The 15981-nt window shown below is 52.9% G+C and overlaps 1 protein-coding gene across 2 annotated transcripts in view; it reads left to right on the forward strand.

Moving 5' to 3' along the window:
* LOC139227615 (apoptosis-enhancing nuclease-like) overlaps window positions 1-15981 on the forward strand; it is a 26731-nt gene continuing 10750 nt past the window's right edge. Inside the window, exons 1-4 of one of the 2 annotated variants that reach the window (XR_011587443.1) lie at window positions 1-41; window positions 1681-2483; window positions 3807-4007; window positions 9861-10153. Coding sequence is in view for 1 of the 2 variants with exons in the window: in XM_070858495.1 (XP_070714596.1) it covers window positions 1731-2483; window positions 3807-4007; window positions 9861-10064 (1158 nt within the window). In the remaining variant the exon portion in view is untranslated. Of the gene's footprint in view, window positions 42-1680; window positions 2484-3806; window positions 4008-9860; window positions 11395-15981 lie in introns of those variants that run through there. The other variant, XM_070858495.1, reaches the window with a different exon arrangement.

The following is a 15981-nucleotide window of genomic DNA, read 5'->3' on the forward strand; positions in this document are numbered from 1 at the left end:
GGGAGGAAGAGCCACGTGGAGGGCCGGGGGGATAGCGGCAGGTGAGAGCTGCGGCGGCGTGGCGCCGCGCCGGCGGGGGAGGGAGGCCCGAACCCCCTCCACAGCACCCCGCCCGGGGGCCAGTAATGAGGGAGCGCCGCTCTGTCGGAGGGGCAGTACTGAGGGAGGGAGTGCCGTACTGTCGGTAGTGAGGGAGTGCCGCACTGTCGGAGGGGCGGTGCTGAGGGAGGGAGGGAGTGCCGCACTGTCAGAGGGGCAGTGCTGAAGGAGGGAGTGCCGCACTGTCGGAGGGGCAGTGCTGAGGGAGGGAGTGCCGCACTGTCGGAGAGGCGGTACTGAGGGAGTGCCGCACTGTCGGAGGGGCGGTAGTGAGGGTGTGCCGCACTGTCGGAGGGGCCGCACTGTCGGAGGGGCGGTAGTGCCGCAATGTCGGAGGGGCAGTGCTGAGGGAGGGAGTGCCGCACTGTCGTAGGGGCGGTGCTGAGGGAGTGCCGCACTGTCGGAGGGGCGGTAGTGAGGAAGTGCCGCACTGTCGGAGGGGCGGTAGTGAGGAAGTGCCGCACTGTCGGAGGGGCAGTGCTGAGGGAGGGAGTGCCGCACTGTCGGAGGGGCGGTACTGAGGGAGCGACTGTCGGAGGCGCAGTAGTGCGGGAGTGCTGCACTGTCGGAGGAGCAGTACTGACGGAGGGAGTGCCGCACTGTCGGAGGTGCAGTAGTGCGGGAGTGCTGCACTGTCGGAGGAGCAGTACTGGGGGAGAGATCTGCTCCTTTAGTACTGCACTGGTGTGCCAGCGTGGACTATAAAGAAAGAAAGACTTGCATTTATATAGCAACTTTCAGGACCACGGAACGTCCCAAAGCACTTTACAGCCAATGAAGTACTTTGTTTTGGCGTGCAGTCACTGTTGTAATGTGGGAAACGCAGCAGCCAATTTGCGCACAGCAAGCTCCCACAGACAGCAATGTGATAATGACCAGATAATCTGTTTTTTGTTATGTTGATTGAGAAACAACTATTGGCCCCAGGACACCGCTGCTTTTCTTCAAAATGGTGCCATGGGATCTTTTACTTCCACATGAGAGGGCAGCAGGAGTGTTCGCTGAGATTTATGTGCTCAAGTTCCTAGAGTGGGACTTCTGACTCTAGGAACCTAGTACAACCTTCTGACTCTGAGCCACGGTTGACATTCTTGTTGAAGCCTGGACAGGCATCACAGTTGGGCCTAATCCTGGGAAATATTCCACTTACAAGTGTTGAGCATCTTTAATGTGACACTTTCCATCCCAAACCGAGGGACATAACATAAGAACATAAGAAATAGGAGCAGGAGTCGGCCATTTGGCCCCTTGAGCCTGCTCTGCCATTCAATAAGATCACGGCTGATCTGATCATGGACTCAGCTCCACTTCCCTGCCCGCTCCCTATAACCCTCGACTCCCTTAGCATTCAAAAATCTGTCTTGTCTCCACCGCAAATATATTCAATGGCCCAACTGAGGATCCCAATTGTGGATAAAACTATTTTTTCTTTCCATGTCCCCCCCTCCCCATGAGTGGCACATTTCAAATCAAGATCTCGCTGGGTGATGGACAACAGGCTCAATGCCACGCCGTGGTGCAATGTGTTAAAATGTTGCTCTGACTTTGCCCTTGATTAAAAGGACCTTCTGTTTTTGCAAGGTTCCAATTGGCACCCCTCGCTTTCCCCGCTGCATTTGGACTGCGATTAAATGATGCCGAGTGTCACCGATGCGAGTGCGGACCTTGCTTCCGCTGCCTCCGAAGGCCCGGCCTCCACGCGACTGTTCCACAGGTTCTCCAGCTCGGCCCAGTTCCTCTGCTGCCCACCCGCCGCGGCCCCGAGCCCCGAGTGCCGGGTCGCCAAGCGCAGGAAGAGGCCGAGCCGAAGGCACCAGCGCTTTCTGGAGAGGAAGGCGTTTCTGCAGCGGCAAGGGATCCTGAGGCAGAATCGGCTCAAAGGGAAGGGCGGGCCGCCGAGCCCAGCACCGGGCCCAAATGCCAGTCAACCAAACTGTACGGTTCAGGCGGGAGACCCCAAGGCGCCGAGTAATTCCGATGTGAATGGGAACCGCTCCACCTTGCTTGATCCGTCGTACCCTCGGCCCGAAGCTGAAAGCGACAGCCTTCCTTTACTTGCAACTTCCGCGGACCCGAGCAAGCGGGATCCCCCGGCGCAAAGGGTGAAGAAGCCGGCTCGCGAGGGCCCTGTCGGACAGTCGCGAGCCGCGGACCCTCGCCGGGCCACCAAGCACGTGGCCATCGACTGCGAGATGGTGGGCACGGGCCCCTGCGGGCGGCTGGGCGAGATGGCCCGGTGCAGCATCGTCAACTATCAGTGCGACGTCGTCTACGACAAGTACGTGAAGCCGCGGCTTCCCATCACCGACTACCGCACCCGATGGAGCGGCATCCGAAAGCAGCACATGACCAGCGCAATCGAGTTCAATGTTGCTCAGAGGGAGGTGGGTGAACCAAGTGTCTAATGATCCATGATAATGTGCTGAACATCTTGCGCAGATCACACAATTGCTGGATGTAGTGGGTAGCTCTCTCTATCTTCCTCTCTTTCATTCGTTCTTTTGTGTTCGTTCTCTTTTTCTCTCCCTCCGTCTCTCTCTCGCTCCCCCCCCCCCTCTCTCTTTCTCCTCTCTCTTGCGCTTGCTCGCTCTCTCACTCACTCTCGCTTTTTCCTCTTTCTCTTTCTCTCTCTCATTCCTCGCAGTCAGAAGGTTGTGGGTTCAAGTCCCACTCCAGGAACTTGAGCACAAGACACGAGGTGGCCAATGGTGAGGCAGCTGACACTTGGTTTTAAAATGTAGGAGGAACTGAGGAGTTCTGCAGACGTGCGGTCCTGGCAAAGTGTGAGTTCGATTAGGAGCTGGTGCGATTGAGTCTTAACCTTAACACAGTGAGGGTGCAGGAGGAGGTAGTGTGTAGGATGCAGCACCTCAGGCTTTGGAGGCACAAAAGAGGAAAGCTCAGAGTAAAAATCTACTGTCGATCAAAATAGCGTCACGAACGATTGGGGTGTAGAGTGGTCAACTGTGCCGTCGATGAAATACAACCTTGTTTTGTTGCAGCATGTGACTATTTGCCTGGGGAAAACCACCAGACAGACACATCTGCATGGAATTTTTTGTATTATTAATTCTCTGGATATGGGATGTTGCTCACGAGGCAAACATTTATTGCCTGTCCTTAATTACCCCTTGAGACAGGGGTGGTGAACCGCTGCAGTGCATGCTGTTAGGGAGGGAGTTCCAGGATTTTGGCCCAGCGACGATGCAGGAACGGCGATATTTTTCCAAGTCTGGATGGTTGTGTGACGCGAGAGGGCCAAATGAAAGAAAGAAACAGAAAGACTTGCATTTATATAGCGCCTTTCATGAACACTGGATGTCTCAAAGCACTTTACAGCCAATGAAGTACTTTTTGAAATGTAGTCACTGTTGTAATGTGGGAAACGCGGCAGCCAATTTGCGCACAGCAAGCTCCCACAAACAGCAAACGTGATAATGACCAAATAATCTGTTTTCGTGATGTTGATTGAGGGGTAAATATTGACCAGTACACCGGGGATAACTCCCCTGCTCTTCTTAGAAATAGTGCCTTGGGATCTTTTACGTCCACCTGAGAGAGCAGACGGGGCCTCAGTTTAACGTCTCATCGGAAAGACGGCACCTCCGACAGTGCAGCGCTCCCTCAGCACTGCACTGACAGTATAAATCAGACAGATTCACAGTTTATTGCAGCGGTTAACGTTTTTAACCTGTGCTTCAATTCAGATCTTGAAGATCCTGAAGGGTAAAATTGTGGTGGGTCACGCGTTGCACAACGACTTCAAAGCACTGAAGTATTTTCACCCGAAGTCGCAGACGAGGGACACGAGCAAGATCCCGATGTTGAAGCGGAAGGCTGGCTTTCCAGAAAGAGAGTCCGTGTCCCTGAAGAATCTGGCGAAGCGGCTTCTGCACAAAAACATCCAGGTGAGTGTGTGAGCCGACCCTCAGTGTTTCTGTGCTGCGTGGGTTGAGTTGCAGTCTGTTGGGTGCTTTTCCCCCCACTGGCTTGCTGGGGGCAGCAGAGCTGGTGCACTCGGTCTGTCCGGGCTGGCCTCAGGGTTCACTTTCCTGCTTGGCTGCCTTCCCACAGTCAGCTGGGCAGGTCCGTCGATTAGAAAACTCTGCAGTGTCCACACGGCGTGGAGTTTGCCCTGCCGTATAAAGGAGCCAGGTCACCTGAGATTTACAGAAGCCAAGAAATAATATCGTGCTTTTAATCTCCCGAGTAGCCAGAGAGTCACTGTTGACATGGAGTTAACATCCTGGGGGTCACCATTGAACAGAAACTTACCCGGGCCAGCCACGTTAACACTGTGGCAACAAGAGCTGGGTAATCTGCAGTGAGTGTCTCGCCTCCTGGCTCCCCAAAGCCTTTCCACCATCTACAAGGCACAAGTCAGGAGTGTGATGGAATATTCTCCACTTGCCTGGATGAGTGCAGCTCCAACAACACTCAAGCTCGACACCATCCGGGACAAAGCAGCTCGTGTGATCGGCACCCCGTCCACCACCTTAAACATTCACTCCCTCCACCACTGGCGCACTATGGCTGCGGTGTGCACCGTCTACAAGATGCACTGCAGCAACTCGTAACAACATAAGAAATAGAAGTAGGCCATAAGGCCCTTCGAGCTTGCTCCGCCATTCAATAAGATCATGGACTCAACTCCATTTCCCTGCCCGCTCCCCATAACCCCTTATCCCCTTATCGTTTAAGAAACTATCTATCTCTGTCTTAAATATATTTAATGTCCCAGCTTCCACAGCTCTCTGAGGCAGTGAATTCCACAGATTCACAACCTTCTGAGAGAAGAAATTTCTCTTCATCACAGTTCTAAATGGGCGGCCCCTTATTTTAAGATCATGCCCTCTAGTTCTAGTCTCCCCCATCAGTGGAAACATCCTCTCTGTATCCTTGTCAAGCCCCCTCATAATCTTATACGTTTCTATAAGATCACCTCTCATTCTGCTGAATTCCAATGAGTAGAGGCCAAACCAATCGATCATTCCTCGTAAGTCAACCCCCTTATCCCCGTGATCAACCTAGTGAATCTTCTCTGAACTGCCTTCACAGCAAGTATATCCTTTCGTAAATATGGAAACCAAAACTGCACTCAGTATTCCAGGTGTGGCCCCCCCACACCCTGTACAGCTGTAACAAGACTTCCCTGCTTTTATACTCCATCCCCTTTGCAATAAAGGCTAAGATTCCATTGGCCTTCCTGATTACTTGCTGTACCTGCATACTATCCTTTTGTGTTTCATGCACAAGTACCCCCAGGTCCTGCTGTACTGCAGCACTTTGCAATCTTTCTCCATTTAAATAATAACTTGCTCTTTGATTTTTTTCTGCCAAAGTGCATGACCTCACACTTTCCAACATTATACGCCATCTGCCAAATTCTTGCCCACTCACTTAGCCTGTCTGTGTACTCCTTCAGCCTCTTTATGTCCTCCTCACACATTGCCCTTCCTCCCATCTTTGTATTGCCAGCAAACTTGGCTACGTTACACTGCGTGAAGAGAAAAAGATTAGTGAAGACTAATGTAGGTCCCTTGCAGTCAGAATCAGGGGAATTCATAATGGGGAACAAGGAAATGGCAGACCAATTGAACAAATACTTTGATTCTGTCTTCACTAAGGAATACACAAATAACCTCCTGAAAATACTAGGGGACCGAGGGTCTAGTGAGAAGGGGGAATTGAGGGAAATTCTTATTAGTCGGGAAATTGAAGGGACTGAAGGCCGATAAATACCCAGGGCCTGTTAGTCTGCATCTCAGAGTACTTAAGGAAGTGGCCCTAGAAATAGTGGATGCATTGATAGTCATTTTCCAACATTCTCTAGACTCTGGGTCAGTTCCTATGGATTGGAGTGTAGCTAATGTAACACCACTTTTTAAAAAAGGAGGGAGAGAGAAAACAGAATTATAGACTGGTTAGCCTGACATCGGTAGTGGGGAAAATGTTGGAATCAGTTATTAAAGATGAAATAGCAGCACATTTGGAAAGCAGTGACAGGATCGGTCCAAGTCGGTATGGATTTATGAAAAGGAAATCATGCTTGACAAATTTTTTGAGGATGTAACTAGTAGAGTGGACAAGGGAGAACCAGTGGATGTGATGTATTTGGACTTTCAAAAGGCTTTTGACAAGGTCCCACAAGAGATTAGTGTGCAAAATTAAGGCACATGGTATTGGGGGTAATGTATTGACGTGGATAGAGAACTGGTTGGCAGACAAGAAGCCAAGAGTGGGAATAAATGGGTCCTTTTCAGAATGGCAGGCAGTGACTAGTGGGGTGCCACAGGGTTCAGTGCTGGGACCCCAGCTATTTACAAGATACATTAATGATTTAGACAAAGGAATTGAATGTAATTTCTCCAAGTTTGCAGATGACACTAAGCTGGTTGGAAGTGCGAGCTGCGAGGAGAATGCTAGGAGACTGCAGGGTGACTTGGACAGGTTAGGCGAATGGGCAGATGCATGGCAGATGCAGTATCATGTGAATAAGTGTGAGGTTATCCACTTTGATTGCAAAAACAGGAAGGTAGGTTATTATCTGAATGGTGACATTAGTAAAAGAGGAGGTACAACAAGACCTGGGTGTCATGGTACATCAGTCATTGAAGGTAGGCATGCAGGTACAGCAGGCAATAAAGAAGGTAAATGGCATGCTGGCCTTCACAGCGAGGGGATTTGAGTATAGGAGCAGGGAGGTCTTACTGCAGTTGCACAGGGCCTTGGTGAGACCACACCTTGAGTATTGTGTGCAGTTTTGGTCTCCTAATCTGAGGAAGGACATTCTTGTTGTTGAGGGAGTGCAGCGAAGGTTCACCAGACTGATTCCCGGGATGACAGGACTGACATATGAAGAAAGACTGGATCGACTGGGCTTATATTCACTGGAATTTAGAAGAATGAGAGGGGATCTCATAGAAACATATAAAATTCAGATGGGATTGGACAGGTTAGATGCAGGAAGAATGTTCCCGATGTTGGGGAAGTCCAGAACCAGGGGTCTAAGGATAAGGGGTAAGCCATTTAGGACCGAGATGAGGAGAAACTTCTTCACTCAGAGAATTGTGAACCTGTGGAATTCTCTACCACAGAAAGTTGTTGAGGCTAGTTCATTAGATATATTCAAAAGGGAGTTAAATGTGGCCCTTATGGCTAAAGGGGTATGGAGAGAAAGCAGGAATGCGGTACTGAAGTTGCATGATCAGCCATGATCATATTGAATGGTGGTGCAGGCTCGAAGGGCCGAATGGCCTACTCCTGCACCTACTTTCTATGTTTCTATGTCCCATCTTCCAAATCGTAAATATAGATTGTAAATAGTTGGGGTCCCAGCACTGATCCCTGCGACACCCCACTCATTACTGATTGCAAATCAGAGATTAACCCATTTATCCCGACTCTCTGTTTCTTTGTCAGCCAATCTTCTATCCATGCTAATATATTACCCCTAACCCCGTGAACTTTTATTTTGTGCAGTAACTTTTTGTGTGGTACCTTGTCAAATGCCTTCTGGAAGTCCAAATTCACCACATCCAGTGGTTCCCCTTTATCCACCCTGTTACATCCTCAAAGAATTCCAGCAAATTTGTCAAACATGACTTCCCCTTCATAAATCCATGCTGACTTTGGCCGACCAAATTTTGCTTTTTCAAAGGCTTCTCCGGCAACACCTCCCAAACTTGTGACCTCTACCACCTAGAAGGTCAAGGGCAGCAGGCAGATGAGAACACCATCGCCTGCAAGTTCCCCTCCAAGTTACACACCATCCTGTCTTGGAAGTACATCGCCGTTCCGTCATCGTCGCTGGGTCAAAATCCTGGAGCTCCCTCCCTAACAGCGCTGTGGGAGCACCTTCACCACACGGACTGCAGCGGTTCAAGAAGGCGGCTCACCACCACCTTCTCAAGGGTAATTAGGGATGGGCAATAAATACCGGCCTTGCCAGCGACGTCCACATTGCGGGAATTTATATAAAAATGTAAGCGCACTAGCTAATCCCCAGCAATAACCAAAAGAAGCAGCCACTTAATTTGTTATTTGTGCGTATTGTTTGAGGGATGAATGTTGGCCAAGAGCATGGGAGAGCTCCCTGATCCTCCAATGGTGTGTCCACCTAGACAGGATCTCTGTTTAACTTCTCCCCCTCCCCCGAAAGAAAACATCGCCTGCGGCATGCATCACCCCCTTGCTTCTGCGCTGGAGTGTCAGCCTAGATTATGTGCTCCGGTCCTGGAGTTGGGCTTGATCCCATGACCTTCAGGTACGGACGCGCGAGTGCTACCGTTGGGGCCGGGGCAGACTCGCCAGGAGCCGCTATATGTAACGCATCCGTGCGTTGTTGCCCTCTTTCAGGGGATCTGATCTGTTCAGCCACGAGGCCCTGGGGCTTACTCTTCGCTATTAAATGGCGGAGCAGGCTCAAGGGGCCGTGTGGCCTACTCCTGCACCTATTTCTTATGTACCCTCGGTTGTCCGCCTTCCGACAGTGCCCCGTTGACAAACAGCTGACGCCAGTAAACAAATCTGCTTCCGCGTACGTGTTCCTGCAGGCTGCTTGTCTGATATCGGATGGCTAAGTTTCGCCTCCTGGTTCAGATTAAAACATGGGTGTGTCGGGCAGTAAGGAACCAGTTTTGTCTGTGCTGCACCCTCTGTTGGAACTCTAATTACAGACTCCAGCAGTGACGTCACCAGTTGGTCTATAAATGCAGGTGGACTGAAGATGAGCCAGTCTCAAGCCACTTTGTTACATTTTTTGAATTCGTTCCTGGGAGGTGAGCATCTCTGGCATAGCCGGTATTTATTGCTCATCCCCAATTGTCCTTGAGAAGGTGGTGAGCTGCCGCCTTTTTGAACCGCTGCAGTCCGTGTGATGAAGGTCTTGTTGTTTCTTGTAGCGGTTTTGATACAACTAAGTGTCTCGCTGGGCCATTTCAGAGCGCAGTTAAGAGTCAACCACATTGCTGTGGGTCTGGAGTCACATATAGGCCCAGACTGGGTAAGGATGGCAGATTTCCTTCCCTAAAGAACATCAGTGCCGTGGTGGGATTTGAACTTGTGTCTCTGGATCATTATTCCAGGCCACTGGATTTCTGTATTGTGTGAGATCCCATCGGTTCTCGTGTGTACGGGTCTCGTGCCAGCCAGCGGCACCGTCCAAGGTAAACCGAGCGGCTTGCCACCGAGTTACACAGCCCATGGGGCGCTAAGTTTGATCGCAGTCTGTGCTGGGTTAGTTGGTCACCACCCAGGCGGCAGTCGACATTGATTAGGGGACAGCATCTGGCTTGGTGCCTGCTCCTGATGGTGACGGCTGCTGGCATCCGTACGGATGTGGGTGAGGAGGGGGATTAAGGTTCGGCTACGATGCCCCTCACGGTCGAAGTGCCTGACCGTACTCGCTGCCCAACTTCGTGTATGCCAAATGGGCACTTGGACAAGGTCGAATGTTTAGACTATGTTTCCTAGTCCCCAAACCAGTGTAAATAGTTTCTACCAGTTCCCCTCAGTATCTTGAAAACTTCGATCGAATCACCTCTTGACCGTCTAAATTCCAGGGAGCACAAACCTAGTTTGTGTAATGTCACCACGTAGTTTAACTCTGAGCCAACTATCATTCTGGTAAATCTATTCTACATTTCAGTCAAGGCCAGTATATCTCTTGATTGTGCGTTCGGCTGCAAAATGTGGGGGAGGTGGGGGTCAGGGAAATGTTGCCCTCCCTGATTTGCTGTCATTCCCTTGTCTTGTGGCAGGTTGGCAGAGATGGGCACTGCTCTGTAGAGGATGCCTGTACCTCGATGGAGTTGTACCGACTGGTGGAGGTCCAGTGGGAGCAGAAACTGCACAGTTGGTTGTCGGCAGAACAGGAACATGCGGCTTCCGAAACAAACTCTGCGATCGACCGCTACATGGGCGACCAGTACTGGCCCGCTGACTTGCAAGAGGACAGTAAATGATCGGAGGATGCACTCTACAGCATCAAAGAATCGTCAGCAGAGATGGAACGCTATTGCTGCAAATGGACTGTAGCGGTCTGAACGCCAAAGTGTGTGTGTGTGTGTCTGTCGAAGGGGGTGGGGGTGGTGATTCTTTCTTCCCGGTTCCATTGTTCTCAGGTCTTCCCTTTGCCCCGTGCCTTTCCTAACCAACAAAATGGACGGTTCGTCCCTCCCTGGCTTTCACCAGTGTATTCGGTCCGTCAGGAAGTGTGGGTCGGTGGCGGCTTGAGGTCCCAGCCTGACATCCACTAACTCGGCACAGACCCGGGATTGAATGCTGGACCCTGTGGCTCGCTACTGCACCAGCCTCGGCACGTTTTAACCAGCGTGGCTGGTGCACTGGGTTCTCTCCTGGTCTTTCATCCCTGGGTGAAATTCCAGCCCCGGGGGCAGTCCCAATCACAATCACAATCCCATCCTCAGTGGGCAAATGTAGCAAACTGTGCTCCGAGAGATCGCAGGATAGCTGTTGTGGGGAAAATGGAAAAATGTGCAATAGGGGGCGGGGGCTGAGGCATTTAGTCGGGGCACAGTCGAGGAAGAGCTGTGGTCAGTATCTGACCTGGCAGTGCTTGGGTGCTGACTGCGTCACTCGACTTGACATTTAAGATTGCAGACGGTTCTTCCATTGCCAACAGTTGTACACTAGCTTGTGTTCCCCGGAGTGTTTATGTATGACGTGTTTGATGGAGCAATGATATGAAGTTGAGGGATCGCTTTACTGCCACTCCTCATTTTCTCTTAATGTTGATTTTCTTTGCTTCTCCTTTCCTCCTTCACCTGAATATGCCGACTCTCTCTGTGGGTACCGATGTTCACTTTAATGTTTTTTTTGGGGGCCCATTCAGAATACCGTGCTCGTGCAGTTTGTTCCATTGAAAAGCCGGTTGCATGGGGGTTCCAGAGCACTGTGCAGTCACGCAGCTTGAAGGGAATATTGGTGGGTACAGCTCCATTGGTGGGTACAGCTCCACTGCTGCCAACAAGAATATGGTTCCTGGTTCAATTGTCCCTTTTCCATGGAGAGCATCGGAGGCTGTTCGGGGATAGGAGAGGGGCTGATTCTGTGCTAACTTCTTGATTGATTTCTTCACCCTCCCCCTCCAGAAGCAGGAACCCTGGCTCACTATAGCCCACTCTCCTGGAGCAGGAATCCTGGAGCAGGAACCCTGGCTCACTATAGCCCACTCGCCTGGAGCAGGAGCCCTGGCTCTCGCTGTCTCTCGTGGAGCAGGAGCCCTGGCTCTCGCTGTCTCTCGTGGAGCAGGAGCCCTGGCTCTCGCTGTCTCTCGTGGAGCAGGAGCCCTGGCTCTCGCTGTCTCTCGTGGAGCAGGAGCCCTGGCTCTCGCTGTCTCTCGTGGAGCAGGAGCCCTGGCTCTCGCTGTCTCTCGTGGAGCAGGAGCCCTGGCTCTCGCTGTCTCTCGTGGAGCAGGAGCCCTGGCTCTCGCTGTCTCTCGTGGAGCAGGAGCCCTGGCTCTCGCTGTCTCTCGTGGAGCAGGAGCCCTGGCTCTCGCTGTCTCTCGTGGAGCAGGAGCCCTGGCTCTCGCTGTCTCTCGTGGAGCAGGAGCCCTGGCTCTCGCTGTCTCTCGTGGAGCAGCACCCCTGGCTCTCGCTGTCTCTCGTGGAGCAGGAGCCCTGGCTCTCGCTGTCTCTCGTGGAGCAGGAGCCCTGGCTCTCGCTGTCTCTCGTGGAGCAGGAGCCCTGGCTCTCGCTGTCTCTCGTGGAGCAGGAGCCCTGGCTCTCGCTGTCTCTCGTGGAGCAGGAGCCCTGGCTCTCGCTGTCTCTCGTGGAGCAGGAGCCCTGGCTCTCGCTGTCTCTCGTGGAGCAGGAGCCCTGGCTCTCGCTGTCTCTCGTGGAGCAGAAGCCCTGGCTCTCGCTGTCTCTCGTGGAGCAGGAGCCCTGGCTCTCGCTGTCTCTCGTGGAGCAGGAGCCCTGGCTCTCGCTGTCTCTCGTGGAGCAGGAGCCCTGGCTCTCGCTGTCTCTCGTGGAGCAGGAGCCCTGGCTCTCGCTGTCTCTCGTGGAGCAGGAGCCCTGGCTCTCGCTGTCTCTCGTGGAGCAGGAGCCCTGGCTCTCGCTGTCTCTCGTGGAGCAGGAGCCCTGGCTCTCGCTGTCTCTCGTGGAGCAGGAGCCCTGGCTCTCGCTGTCTCTCGTGGAGCAGGAGCCCTGGCTCTCGCTGTCTCTCGTGGAGCAGGAGCCCTGGCTCTCGCGCTCTCTCTCGTGGAGCAGGAGCCCTGGCTCTCGCGCTCTCTCTCGTGGAGCAGGAGCCCTGGCTCTCGCGCTCTCTCTCGTGGAGCAGGAGCCCTGGCTCTCGCGCTCTCTCTCGTGGAGCAGGAGCCCTGGCTCTCGCGCTCTCTCTCGTGGAGCAGGAGCCCTGGCTCTCGCGCTCTCTCTCGTGGAGCAGGAGCCCTGGCTCTCGCGCTCTCTCTCGTGGAGCAGGAGCCCTGGCTCTCGCGCTCTCTCTCGTGGAGCAGGAGCCCTGGCTCTCGCGCTCTCTCTCGTGGAGCAGGAGCCCTGGCTCTCGCGCTCTCTCTCGTGGAGCAGGAGCCCTGGCTCTCGCGCTCTCTCTCGTGGAGCAGGAGCCCTGGCTCTCGCGCTCTCTCTCGTGGAGCAGGAGCCCTGGCTCTCGCGCTCTCTCTCGTGGAGCAGGAGCCCTGGCTCTCGCGCTCTCTCTCGTGGAGCAGGAGCCCTGGCTCTCGCGCTCTCTCTCGTGGAGCAGGAGCCCTGGCTCTCGCGCTCTCTCTCGTGGAGCAGGAGCCCTGGCTCTCGCGCTCTCTCTCGTGGAGCAGGAGCCCTGGCTCTCGCGCTCTCTCTCGTGGAGCAGGAGCCCTGGCTCTCGCGCTCTCTCTCGTGGAGCAGGAGCCCTGGCTCTCGCGCTCTCTCTCGTGGAGCAGGAGCCCTGGCTCTCGCGCTCTCTCTCCTGGAGCAGGAGCCCTGGCTCTCGCGCTCTCTCTCCTGGAGCAGGAGCCCTGGCTCTCGCGCTCTCTCTCCTGGAGCAGGAGCCCTGGCTCTCGCGCTCTCTCTCCTGGAGCAGGAGCCCTGGCTCTCGCGCTCTCTCTCCTGGAGCAGGAGCCCTGGCTCTCGCGCTCTCTCTCCTGGAGCAGGAGCCCTGGCTCTCGCGCTCTCTCTCCTGGAGCAGGAGCCCTGGCTCTCGCGCTCTCTCTCCTGGAGCAGGAGCCCTGGCTCTCGCGCTCTCTCTCCTGGAGCAGGAGCCCTGGCTCTCGCGCTCTCTCTCCTGGAGCAGGAGCCCTGGCTCTCGCGCTCTCTCTCCTGGAGCAGGAGCCCTGGCTCTCGCGCTCTCTCTCCTGGAGCAGGAGCCCTGGCTCTCGCGCTCTCTCTCCTGGAGCAGGAGCCCTGGCTCTCGCTCTCTCTCCTGGAGCAGGAGCAGGAACGTTGGCACTCGCTCTCCTGGAGCAGGAGCAGGAACGCTGGCACTCGCTCACTCACTGTCCCGGAGCAGGAAGCCTGGCTAACTCTCTAGCTCCAAGGTGCTGAGCCAATTTCAACATCCAAAATGGCTGCCCGCCTGAGATCAGAGTAGCTTGGGGTGGGATTTGGGGCTTTCTTGGTCCGCGTGACTCGTTAAACGAAGGACACTGGCTGGTTAACTCTCCACACGGCCTGCGTTGGAACCACAGGTTAAACCGAGGCAGAACGTTTGTGCACCATTTTCCCCCTCCCCCTGTGACATCATCAGTGGGGCAGTGGTTTGTGGGTATCATTCCCCATTGATGATGTCATACGAGGGAGGAGTTCCATGCAAAATGTCTGCTTCAAGGCTGTCTCAAAACCAAGTATGATGGAGAAAGCAGTAAGTAAATGAGTCCAGTTCACTTCAGTAAATCTTAATTTAACCTAAAAATAGTTTGGGAACAACTTTCTGTTTGCTCTGGTTTTGGGAAGGGGGAAAAAGTGCTTTGCCTGGATACTATTTTTTGACTTGAATTTAAAGCCACTTTCTTGTAGAACAATGATAGAAATTTCAGCCCACAAGAGTCTGCTTGGCTCATAGTTAACTCCTCGCTGGAGCGCTCTAATTCCACTGCCCTGCTCTTTCAAAATTTTCCCTCGTGTTTACCTAAGTTTTCTCCACTTGACTTGTCTTCATGGTAATGCATTCCATGTTCTAGCCTCACTTTTTGTCTTAACTTGTACACCTGCATCGTACCAAAGGGCTGCAGGCTGACGAGTCAGAGCTGGAGAAGATCAATTGCACTACAACAGAAATTACTCTTGTTTGAGGTCGGAGAACCTCGATGACTGGTGTGGGAGCTTGCTGTGTACAGATGTTGAGATGGAGTATTGTAGGTGGTCCCGCTCCCCTTTGAGTTTGGCCAGTCTCAATCCAGGTGCCAAATGAGCGTCGGGCGCGTCCAATTTCCAACTAACAAGAAGCAAATTCCTTTTGTCCTCTCCCACCCCAATTTTCTCCCCTCCTTTCCTGAAGCCATGAACCCTTGCTGGAGTTCGGTCCCACAGGGACGGTTATCCCTCTTGTACTTAACTTGCTGCCCATTTAGTTCCGTGTGAGAATCTGTTTATTGTGACGCCCTGTGCCGAGGAAGTGTTGAACGCCTGCTCTCCAGAAGAGGCCTGAAGTCCCCAGCTGGCTCTGGTGACCGTTAAATATCCCATGGCAGCATTTGAAGAAGAGCAGGGGAGTTTATGCAGTCTCCTGGTCAACATTTGTGTCTCGGCCAGTAATACTGGGGGAGAGGGGAGGAAGCTAATTCATTAATTGCCCATTTGTCTCCTTGCTGCTTGCTGTGCACAAAATGGCTGCCACGCCAACCTGCATAACAGCCATTGCCCGGCAAAGTAACTAATTGCATGTGAAGAGCTTTGAGATGTTGCTGAGGGACGTGATAATGTGCTACCTCAATGCAAAGCTTTCTTGGGCGTCAGCCGTGGCTCAGTGGGTAGCACTCTCGCCTCTGGGTCAGAAGGTTGTGGGTTCAAGTCCCACTCCAGAGACTTGAGCACACAATTCAGGCCAACACTCCCATGCAGTATTGAGGGAGTACTGCCCTGTCGGAGGTGCCGTCTCTCGGATGAAATATAAAACCGAGGTCCCACCCGCCCTCGCGGGTCGACGTAAAAGATCCCTTGGCACTATTCAAGGAAGATCAGGGATGATCTCCCTTGTGTCCTGGCCAATATTTATCCCTGAAGCAACACTTAAAAACTGATTGAGCTGGTCATTATCACATTGCTGTTTGTGGGAGCTTGCTGTGTGCAAATTGGCTGCCACGTTTCCCACATTACAACACTGACTACACTCCAAAAGTACTTCATTGGCTGTAAAGTACTTTGGACCGGCCTGAGGTTGCAAAGTCTGCTATAGAAATGCAAGTTCTTTCTTTACCGTCCCATGCCTTTTTTGCTAGTTCCGTGTGCTTTCATGTTTTTGGATCTTGATTTAATTGCCGTGCAGGCTATTTATTTTTCTTTCCTTCCTTGTTCTAAAAGTTAATTGAAGGCTTATAAAACTGGTAGTATCGGTGTGGAGCCGCGTGCTATAATTATTGATTTCTTCAAGTGGGTGAATCATCAGTGTACCTGGCCACATTTGGGTGATTGATTTCCAAGAGTTTCGAATACTCTTGAACTTTGGTTTGGCATGTTTTGATTAGTTGCGGCCCTGCCCTGGCAGGTACACAGACGCTGCTGTCTGCGTTTAATTGGCAGCGTTTTCTTGGCATGTTCTGTTGATCACTTTGCTGTCTCTTTACTGCAGTGCGTGCAATCTTTAGTAAAAATTCACTAATCTCGGAAGGTTCAGGTGGCTGGTCCCAGCTGGGGGCTAGGGGAGGGGAGGGGTGTCGCTAGGGAATGATACCATTGCTCCAGCACCCCTAGGTTGAGAGTGTTACAGAAT

This window comes from Pristiophorus japonicus, chromosome 17 (assembly GCF_044704955.1).
Source record: "Pristiophorus japonicus isolate sPriJap1 chromosome 17, sPriJap1.hap1, whole genome shotgun sequence".
Classification (NCBI taxonomy): domain Eukaryota; kingdom Metazoa; phylum Chordata; class Chondrichthyes; family Pristiophoridae; genus Pristiophorus; species Pristiophorus japonicus.